Source organism: Vipera ursinii (assembly GCF_947247035.1).
Source record: "Vipera ursinii genome assembly, chromosome: 11".
Taxonomy (NCBI): domain Eukaryota; kingdom Metazoa; phylum Chordata; class Lepidosauria; order Squamata; family Viperidae; genus Vipera; species Vipera ursinii.
Window position 1 is genome coordinate 20,530,430 of NC_139524.1, and position 10,252 is coordinate 20,540,681.

At 52.4% G+C, this 10,252-nt stretch overlaps 2 protein-coding genes across 8 annotated transcripts in view; one reads left to right on the plus strand and one right to left on the minus strand.

The window, feature by feature from the left end:
* Positions 1-7,858, plus strand: part of MYO1E (myosin IE) — a 34,484-nt gene extending 26,626 nt beyond the window's left edge. Inside the window, exons 20-28 of one of the 3 annotated variants that reach the window (XM_083371497.1) lie at positions 488-602; positions 1,273-1,442; positions 1,901-2,046; positions 2,513-2,695; positions 3,157-3,314; positions 3,398-3,490; positions 4,104-4,305; positions 5,641-5,816; positions 6,573-7,858. In XM_083371497.1, the coding sequence (XP_083227623.1) occupies positions 488-602; positions 1,273-1,442; positions 1,901-2,046; positions 2,513-2,695; positions 3,157-3,314; positions 3,398-3,490; positions 4,104-4,305; positions 5,641-5,816; positions 6,573-6,649 (1,320 nt within the window). In that variant the 3' untranslated portion in view covers positions 6,650-7,858. The remainder of the gene's footprint in view (positions 1-487; positions 603-1,272; positions 1,443-1,900; positions 2,047-2,512; positions 2,696-3,156; positions 3,315-3,397; positions 3,491-4,103; positions 4,306-5,640; positions 5,817-6,572) is intronic. The other 2 variants (XM_083371498.1, XM_083371499.1) reach the window with 2 other exon arrangements.
* The window catches only part of FAM81A (family with sequence similarity 81 member A), a 43,657-nt gene extending 34,214 nt beyond the window's left edge, over positions 1-9,443 (minus strand). For all 5 annotated transcript variants that reach the window (XM_083371506.1, XM_083371507.1, XM_083371505.1 and 2 more), the window contains exons 1-2: positions 8,294-9,443; positions 5,321-5,454 (exon numbers count right to left, since the gene is read on the minus strand). The gene's annotated coding sequence lies outside the window, so the exon portion shown is untranslated. The remainder of the gene's footprint in view (positions 1-5,320; positions 5,455-8,293) is intronic.
* Positions 9,444-10,252: the final 809 nt, after the last annotated feature.

Below are 10,252 nucleotides of genomic sequence, written 5' to 3' on the forward strand. Positions count from 1 at the left end.
GCTTTTCCTTAAAGTAGATAAATCTCAGTTTATCTACGGACTTCCTGAATTGCTCTGTATTTTCTAAATTTGGCAGAATGACCTCGGTCTGTTCTCCAATAGTTACTTTTGAAACAAAACAGAACAAAAAAAGCTCCAGTATAACTTTCTTGAGATGCCTCCGAGCAGGAGGAGACTTCCGAAGGCTCTTTTCCACCACTCAAGACGCAGATCTCCAGAAAGCGTCCAGGCGGACCTGGGGATCAAGCCTATCTGCCTTTCTGAATGGAGATCCCTGCTCTGCCCGCATCCTTGCCTCTTCTCTGGAAAGCGACTGCACCATAAATTTTGGGCAAGCTGCCTCAAATGCAGCCTGTGGTTCTGTCACTGAGTTTCCTTCTTTGGGATTCTGCCGCTTCCTGTTTCTCGGCTGACCCAGAGGGCAGCACCCAGGAAGCCTCAGGACAGAAGTGCTGGACCAGCAAAAAGTCTTCTCTTTCTCTTGCAGTTATTTCTGCTGGAGGAAATGAGGGAGCGAAAATATGATGGCTACGCACGGGCCATCCAGAAGGCCTGGAGGAAACACATCGCAAGGAAGAAATACGTACAAATGAGAGAAGAAGGTATTTGTGATTGTTTTTGTACATTATAAGACTGATGATGGGGATCTTCTTCACCATCCTCTTTAGCTCCTCTCTGGCCCTGACCCAGCAGGTCTTCAGAAAGGCAGCCGTGACCGGCTTTCTCCGCAGGACTATGGTTCCAGATGAGCGATCCCCAACCTGGTTGAGTTGCAGCCTACTTGAGCCTGACTGCTATTTTACCTTTCAGTTGGCTTTCAATGCACCATGCTGCTTTCCCTTTGGGGGGTCATATTTCTTGTTGACACTTTGTATGCTGCCCAGAGTCACTTTGTTTGAGTTGGGTGGCCATAGAAATGTAATCAATCAAGCTGTTGATCCTCAAAGGCCTGAAGTAGCCATTTAAGTACAGGGTGAAGCTTCACCCCAATTTTGTTATCAGAGGCTACTTGATCTAAATATAAAAGAGCTGGGAAAAGAAAAGCAGAAGCCATAAAGGGAACAAATATTCTCTGGGAAAGCTAAGAAGTAGGCTTGAGAAGGGACCACAGCCAGGTTTCTCCCTCTTGGTCTGACATGCAGTGGCTGAATGGAGGCCCAGTTCTTCAAAATTCAGTCACGACAACTAACGGCTAGTTTCTGAGCTCCGTATGGTAGAATTCCCTTTTTCTTGCTGGGACCACTCAGTAACACTATTCTTCCCCTTGCAAAGCCTCTGACCTGCTGCTGAACAAGAAGGAGAGAAGGCGGAATAGCATCAACAGGAACTTTGTGGGTGATTACATTGGCATGGATGACCATCCGGAGCTACGCCAATTCGTGGGCAAGCGTGAAAAGATTGATTTTGCTGACAGGGTCACCAAATACGACAGGCGGTTCAAGGTAGATAAGTGAGCTGGCTCGCTTGCCTGTGTTTGCGCTTAGGTTAGGCTCTTCTCGAGGGCCGGGTGACCCAGTGAGACAAGCCAACTGTTCGTTCTGGAGCCCCGAGATCCAGGAGCCGTGCTTTAGAATGGGAAGCTGTTGTCTCTGCAAGTTGCTGTCATGCACCAGACCTGTTCCCTCTAAGACACGGCTATCCACAATGACACGGTATCTGGCCGTGTGCGGATGGGCCAATTTCTGGGCTTAGTAAAATGGTTATCACAAGCCAGGATGTGGATTGTGCTGCTGTGACTGATAATCCTCTCTAGGAGCAGGGAAGAACGATGGAAGGCCCTCAGGTCCGGTGTGGGCAGTCATAGGACCCCCATTCCCAAAGATTTTGCCGTTTCTCTATGTGACGGCTCGGGATGGTGAAGGCGGGCAAAGCCGCAGCCACGGATGCCTCCTCCTTTCAGGGCATCAAGCGAGACCTCATCCTCTCTCCTAAATGCGTGTATCTGGTTGGGCGTCAGAAGGTGAAGCAGGGACCAGAGAAAGGCCTGGTGAAGGAGCTTCTCAAGCGACGGATTGAAGTGGAGCGGATCCTCTCTGTGTCACTCAGGTCAGGGCTGCTGCCTCGGTTGCCAGGCAGGAAGGACGGACCTGGCCGGAGGGGCGGAGCTTGCAGATCCATTCGCGTCCCTTGCAAAGGGTGACTATGGGATGCATAGAATTAGGACACGATACTAGTCAGAAATTGGGTAAAGTCTACTTAATCATGGATTCTGATTAAATGAACCAAAATGATTAATTATAGCTCCTGATATTCTGACAAAAGTTACCGTTGCTATCTGCTTATTTAATGGCATCCCAGTAATAGGATTGTTTTTTTGAAAAAAATGCTGCAAAAGTAGTTAAAATGGGAGTTTTTGTGCTACTGAAATACTGAGACTACCTGGCCCTAATGCCATTTTAAAGGTGCTTTTTATAACCCCTCCATTTGTAACGCTGAAGTAACTTACAGACTATTGCAGAGTTAGAGTCCAAGCCAGACGTTTGCATAGAATTCTCCTCCCTGGGGAGGCAAGCTCTGACTTTCAGGTGCCCCGAACTGCCTTTCCCAGCACCCTGCAGGACGACCTGTTTGTCCTACACGAGCAAGAGTACGACAGCCTCCTGGAGTCTGTCTTCAAGACCGAGTTTTTGAGCCTCTTGTCAAAGCGCTACGAGGAGAAAACGCAGAGACGGCTCCCCCTGAAGTTCAGCAACACGTGAGTGGCCCCTGCATGAGGCGCCCCCTGGAGGCGAGGCTGTCAGCTGCGCCCTTGGAGTCCCCCCTCCTGCTTTGCATTGGAATGGGGGAGAGGGAGGACACATTTTGCTGAAATCTCTTGTGTGGGATGTTCAGATACAGAAAGAGACGCTATTTTTAGCTTTGCTTGAGATAGCAAATTCATCCATCACACTTGCTCTGTCAACAGCCCACGTCCTGTGGGCAGAGACAGATGTGCTATTTGCTGAGCTTCCTCCTCGAAGTCTGCCCGTGTCTATGCATCTTCTTAGTGCCACTTCATCTCCCAAGACGTAGTGAAGACCTCCCGGAGAGATGGAGAGCCTCAGGAATCCCAGTGGTGCCCTTAAGGATCCTGCCCCAAGGAGACACATCCAGGGGGAAGACTCTTGCTCCTCCACCCTTCGGTGTGTCACCTACTCTTCTGCCTTTCTCTGCCAGACTTGAGGTGAAACTGAAAAAAGAGACCTGGGGGCCGTGGAAGGCTGGAGGCTCTCGCCAAGTGCAGTTCAGCCAAGGTCAGGGAGATGTGGCCATTCTCCGGCCAAGCAACAAAGTGCTGCAGGTCAGCATCGGGCCCGGACTCCCAAGGAACGCCCGTAAGTACAAACACCCAGAAGTGGGGTGGGGGGTGGCAGGTGCAGATGGTCACTGCTGGACTGAATTCTGGGGTGCATTGCAGGGCCCACCAAAAGGGGCGTGAGCCAGCCCAGAGGACTTCCCAACAAAATGCCGGGCCAGAACTATCCGATGAGGGCTGCTCCTCCGCCCCCCGGTAAGCTTTCAAAAGATACGCTTCGGCAACCTGCTCCCAATCCTTGGTTCCCGCAGGCTGTTCTCTCTCCCGTCCCTCATCACTATCCTATGAAGAGCACTTAAAATCCCTTCTGCGCAGGGCAGCTGAAATAGATGATGACAAGATCTCGCCCGTTCTGTTGCCACAAAGCAGATCTCTGTGGTGGACAGGAGACTTGAAGGTGGCTCGCCCTGTCCGAGTCATCAGTCAAAATCGGCAATGGATTCTAAATGACGACACTGAGCCATGTTTGGTTTTTACCCTGGATCTGTTGTATCAGCCACGATGGCTGGATTTGTGCAATAAGCAAAGCGCAAGCCAAATGAAGCAGTTGGGATTCATGCCACGTGTCCTCCTGGAGGAGGAGACCTCCAGACACAGTGACAGAGAGACTTCAAGTTTGGGGGCAGCTGCGCACTAAATGCAAGTGGCTGGGAGTCCCAGTGGCACCTGTTGCCTAGTGGCAAAAAGCCAATCCATGAAGGTGGGCCCCCGCCTTCTGCTCCAAAGCCTGGCAGTTGAACCCCACATCTGGGAAGAAATTCCAGAGGGGCCACAGGGCCTCAACATGTTCATCTTGAAATCCTTTCAGGTCTACAAAATGGGGTGATCAAGCTCCAGCAACAGCCCCTGCATCCTTCGGGCCCAGCAGCAGGCCAGCGGGCCACTCAGAAGAGCCTGCACCCCTCTGTGGTGTGCCCACCACTGCCACGGGTCTCGGGGGGACCAGGAAGGGTATCCCAACAGCCCAGCAGCCTGGATTTCCTCAAAGTGCCTGAGCAAGGGGCTGCCGGGTAAGCCTTGTGCCATGTTGGCTTGGTCAAGCTCCTCTGTTTGAAACGTTTGCTTGTGTGTGTGAAGAGACAAATGTCTGGGCTGGAGGGTTGCTGCGCCTTCCGTCTCTCCTCTGGAGTCCAGGGGAAGGCCCGGGGGGGGGGCTGCTTTGCCTGCCTCCCACTGGCAGCATTGTTCAGCTGGTCCTGGTCCAGGAAGCGAGCATGCCAGGCACCTTTCACAGTCCCCCGGAGCCCGGAGAAGCCATCTCACTGCTTTGCCAATGAGCTGAGGCTGCCCTTCCCTCCTACCCCAGGAAACGCAGGCCTTGGCCGCATCTTTGCATTCTGTAGCCCAGATGCCTTTGCAGGGTGTCCAAAACCTATCAACGAATGAAGGAATGTTGCCTTAGCAGCTGCGCCTGGATCCTTCGACTGGTAGAATAGACCCGCCCTAAGTGGATGCTGGGCCTTTCAATTTCAAGGCTCTTTTATATCAGTGAAGCCTGTTGTGCATGAAAAGGGCTGCTATGAAAAGCCACATGTGTGCTGAAGCAGGATGCGCCCTGTTCCCATCACACACACACATCCCTAAATGCCCAAACCAAAACACCCCTTCTGGAGAGATCCGCCCTGCTTCACCGGATGGCCTCTTGGGGCTGAGCTGTGCTCTCCCTCCACACTCGCCCCCAGTTTAATTGGCGCAGTGCAGCCCGTATGCCCACCTGCTGGAGGGAAGCGCCTAACATGCATGTTGTCACTGAATGGTGGATCCCTGTCCAGTATCTCCATCTTCTTCTGGAAGTCCATGTTTCTTCTGGAAACATTCAGTATCTCCTACTCTCGTTCTGAGTATAGGCAACGGTGGCCAAGGCTGATAGGCACTGTAGTCCAAGGCTCAGAACTACATCAGAAACTCTCGTATGCTTTTATTTGCATTTTTTGATAAAAAAACAGAAAGGTGAACCAGGTGAGACCCCTTCTCCAATTACAACAGTGAATCTCCATTTAAAGCTCTTGGCTTTTGTAAACTCACCTTAGGCGCCCTCTAGTCCTCCCTATAAGGTAGGCCAGTCATTTTACAGGTAAGCAGTGGCTTGCAGGGGAGCTGTCTGGACTGTGAAGCCTTGATTCCCCAGTGGTGCCTCTCCTCTCGGGATCTCTGGTGCTCTGTAAGACAAGAAGCATTCTATGGATGCTCTGCAGAGATGACCACACGTGGTTGTCCCTAGTAAATGTAAAATTCAGGTTTAAATCCTTCTGTGCAGGCGCCTATGTGAGACTGCCTGCCGGGCGTGGGGACAGACAACTCAGCCTGGTCCCACAGCCTGACGGCCTTCCTCTCTAACCCTGCAGTGCTTGTAGGCAGATGACAAGCCGCCCCACACCTGCCGGGGGCAGACCCAAGCCCAAGCCCCAGCCCCAACCCAAGCCTCAGGTACCCCAGTGCAGGGCACTGTACGCCTACGATGCCCAAGACACTGACGAGCTCAGCTTCAACGCCAATGATGTCATTGACCTCATCCGAGAAGGTAAGGCTGCTCCTTCTGCTGCAGGGGGGCCGCCACACAAGGGGGCAGTCCAGGAGCTGCAGTGAGGTGGGCACAGGTGGCTGTCTTGCCCGTTAGAGCTGCCTGCTGCCCTCCAAGTTGGACGACATTCTGGGGCAGGGCAGCGCAGCAGATACTTGACGGGAATTCTCTGGTCATACTATGAAACCTGAACTTCTAGACTATAAACTCGCCCAGGATCTTTTTCATATACTTGGACTGCTGAATATTCAGAGAATGGCCAAGTGTTTTTGGTTCTGCACTGTCTGAGACAGGGGAAATGCACCCCCTCCTTTGTCCATCTCTGCCCCATCCAGAGTATGCATAAAGGAGCAGTTGGCCCTTGGAGAGAAGGTGCGCCTTTTGCCTCTGCCCTCCACCCTGGGGCACCCCAGGGAGGTATCACCTGCCCAAGGCAAAGGGGGACGCTTGCTCCCTTGACACTGGGCAGGGCTCTTAAATCTCCATTCTGCTTGTGCCCAGTTAGTCATCCCTTTTACTCCATGGATTAGCTTACTACTCTTCTCCATTTGAATATTGCCCAAAATGGCTTTTTTCTCATCTTAAAAACAGACAAAGAAAAAATGACTTTGGGTGCTGTAGCTTTGCAAATGTCCCTTACTTGTGTCCCACTGCAACCCATTTTCTTGGGTCTGAAATACCAGAACAAGCGGCTGGGGGTGGGGGTGGGGTTAGGGTCAGGCAAAGCTTCTTCTAACTAACTGCCCTTCTTTCCAGATCCCTCCGGCTGGTGGACAGGGCGATTAAGAGGCAAACAAGGCCTTTTTCCAAATAATTATGTGACCAAGGTGTAACTCTGACCCTAAGAAACCCTCAATCAGTTCCAAGATGCCAGAGATGCTTTCCAACCCTCGGAGTGATGTGGGAAGCTGCCAGTCTAGGCAAAGTCTACAGTATGCAGGTTCAGTTCCTCCACGAGGTTAAAAAGAGGATAAGTCTGTTTTATGAGAAGCCAAAGCCCACAAAGCCAAGGATTTATTTATTTTATTTAACTCTTTTTCTTGCAAAGAGGAATGTGTTCAAATTACATTCCATTATTTTAAAAAAAAAAAAACAGTTCTGGAAACCATCCAGCGCTCTGTGACGGATTTAGAAGAATTTTGTTTCATTTTTCAAGTGCCTTAGTTGCTCTGCTGTTTCTTCCAGATTATCTAACAAAGCAATGACGTTCTATGCACATCTCCTCAGTGGGCAGCTTCGCAGGGGAAACAGAGTCTGCTGCTAGTTCTCTGTGGAACCTTGCGCCGCCTCTTTTCCCAAGTGGACACGTCTGACTGTGTGCATCTACACTCTCTCCTACTGTCTTGTCTAGGTATGCCTGGGACTCCAGAAAGGCACCAGAACCAAAGGAAAACAGTATTCTACGCTGCAAATAGTTCATGTTGCTCAGTTAATGTGGCTGGCCCACACTGACTTTTATTATTACTGTATCTATGCATTACCTCCCCCCCTTTTTTCCTTCCAAGGAAGCTGTAAACTCTTGTCACTGCTTTCATCTGGTGCATGTGTAAAGAAACAAGCCAAGAGCAAAGCTGTACTAATGTGCACAATAAGTAAGTGGCTTGGAATATCATTTGGGGCCCAGGTACTTCATCATAGGAACGTGTCACAATGCCAGCATTACGAAAAGTTTCCAAAGCTGGTCTGTGCTGCCGTGGGCCCTCTGCACGTGGGTTAACTTGCTCTCCTCCCATCAATAAAAACAGAGACTACAATTCCTGTGGCTGTGTGGGGCTCTGTGGGAAGTGCGCTCCCTGCCCTTTTGGGACTGCAAGGCAGCTTTGTGGCTCCAGAACCTAAGAGAGACTGGCCAGTCCTATTGGTTCAAGAAAGGTCTTATTCTCTTACTGCTCGAGGCAGATATTAAAACAGATGAGCTCTCCCCGAACACACACTTTTTGTGAAGCAGTTGTCGTTTTCCATGCCATGCAGGCCTTCAGCTTTAAAACCACTCTATTAGGAAGTCCCTCTTGCTATTTTTCAAGGCAGAGTAAAATATTGGTAACTCTCCTATGGGCTTTCAAAGGGCGTTTTTTGCAATGTCTTTATTAAGTATAAATACGTGACATCCTGGCCTATATGCACAGGTCTTGTGCCCACCTCCCATGTGATGTCAGTGGACTCTGGCTAGCACTCACAACAGTTGCTGGGATTCATTTAGCCAACACACTGCTAAGTCTTTAATGGTGCAGGAATTCAGCTGCAGGATGGTGCTCATCTTCTGGAATCTGACGCTGGACTATTTCTCCCTGACTGCCTGATGGGGTTGAGGGACAAGGGCCGGGCCTCTCAACACTACCTAGCCGGGCAGTGTAATTCACTCGTCTTGAAGGGAGACATCTGCATTCCAGGTTGCTTGCCTACTTTGCTAGCAAGGCTACACACTACAGCATAAGGGCTACAGCTCAGACTGGAGGATGAAAGGATTTGATACTTACAATTTGTTTTGCTAGATTCTTATTAAATCACACCGCATTTCTGGCCAGGTGCCCCGTAATCAGGGAGAGCCTCTCCTCCGTGTATCCAGTGTGAAAGCAGAGCTGGAGGTTCTGCAAGAGGAAGCTGGCGTGACAATCCTGTGCAGGCTAGACCCCCTCCGCTGGGGGACGGGTGCACGTGAGGGCTTGAAAAGGGTCAGCAACGGGGATGCATTTAGGACAGCGCAGCTGACTTGGATGGGGCCACTCTGGGGCAGGTTGACCGGACACTTCCGAAGATAGTAGACGTGTAACAGCATCGTGGAGCATCTTTTACGGTTCAAGGCAGGCACAGCCCCAACTGTGTGGGAAGCTCCAGGGCCAGGCAAGGCAAGAGACGGTCTCGTCTCCAGAGGCTGGATAACAAACTAGATACGGGCCTTGCCAACTTCTGCTATAGCTTTTTCTTGGCAAGCTCTTTTGTCCAACCTGCCATCGGAGCTAAAACGTCCCCAAAGAGAGGGTGGCCCGGGAACCGACTCTCTCCTCCCCACGCTCAACTACTGGGAATCCCGGTTAACGGCCGTTAAGCAGAACCCACGCGTCCTCAATAGCCCGGTTCTCATTGCGGTTCTCGGAACGACGAGCTCTCCACCGTTCAGCAGCCAAGAAGTCTCCCTCCCCTCAGGCCTGCCCAGCACCGCCGCCCCAGAGAAGGCGCTCCGCCATTTAACTTTGGCCAGAGATGCGTTCCTACAAAGCTTTGATGGGCAGCACGCAACGGCGGCCTTGGATCGCCCTCCGACACTCCTGTCCCCGAGAGGCCCCGGCCGGAGCCCCGCGCGCTGCCGCCGGGGGGAAGGAGCTCCCCTCGGCGGAGGCGCTGCACGGCTGCGGACCCCCGCGCGGAGTGCGGCCCCTCGGAGGAGGCGCGGCCTGGACCCGCTTCGCTGGGCGGCCCAAAGGCAGCCCGGGGCCCCGAGGGGGCGAGGGAGAAGCGGGGCCGGGCCGGAGGAGCGCGCCTTCTCGCCAGGGGGCGCCACGAGAGGGGGGAACCAGAAGCTGGAGGCGCCCCGGAGCCTTTCCCCAGGGAGGGAGGGAGGGGGGCTCTGAGCGCGCCCGGGACCCAGCGGCCCCGCCCGCCCCCTTCCGCCGCGCGAACCGGGCTAGCCCTGGAAAGCGCCCCTCCCTCCCGAAAGGCCGCCCCTCAGCCCCGCCCCGGAGAGGGCGAGCGGCGGAAGCCACTCGGAAGCCCCGCCCAGCCGCGCTCACTCGCCGTGCGCCGCCGCCGACTTCCGCCTCCTCGGTCTCAAATGGAAGCCCGCACGCCGCCATTGGCCCTCCGCGTGGAGACGCGCCCGATTGGCTATCGCTTTTTGTCCCGCGTCGCCACGACTGCAGCCCTCGCGCAAGAGCCTCTGGGAGTTGTAGTCTTCTCCGTGAGTAGGGGCGGGAGGTCCGGGCCAAGGAAGCCTCCGGATTCAGGAAAAATCGCCGAACCCGCCCCCCCCCCCTAGGCGTTAATAGCAGAATGCCCCCGTGTAATACGATAATCAATCTTGAGAAATAACACGAAAGGCAGATGAGTTCAGCTAACTTTATTCATTGTAAAACTAAAAAAAACACCACCCAATCCCCTTGAGCAGGGATCTTCATAAAATCCATGAACTCGTGGATATTTGCCTTAAGAAATGATATTTTAAGTACTGGTTTCATCCCGTAGCTGAGTTTTTCCCTTTTTACAAAACCGGTCTGTGTAGATCGGCAGATGAACACAGGACTGAGGAATGAGAAACAAAAGACAAACAACCCTGCTCTTCTCCTTGCTCTCCTAGTACTTAATTTATTCAGCCTGCATCTTATCTACAGTGCGGCTACCGGTAAGTGAAACCCAGTATTTAGTGTTCAGTAGAGCTGTTCACAGCAGTAAACTTTATGTTAGTGATTTGAATGGCTAGACATAAGAAAATGGTACATACA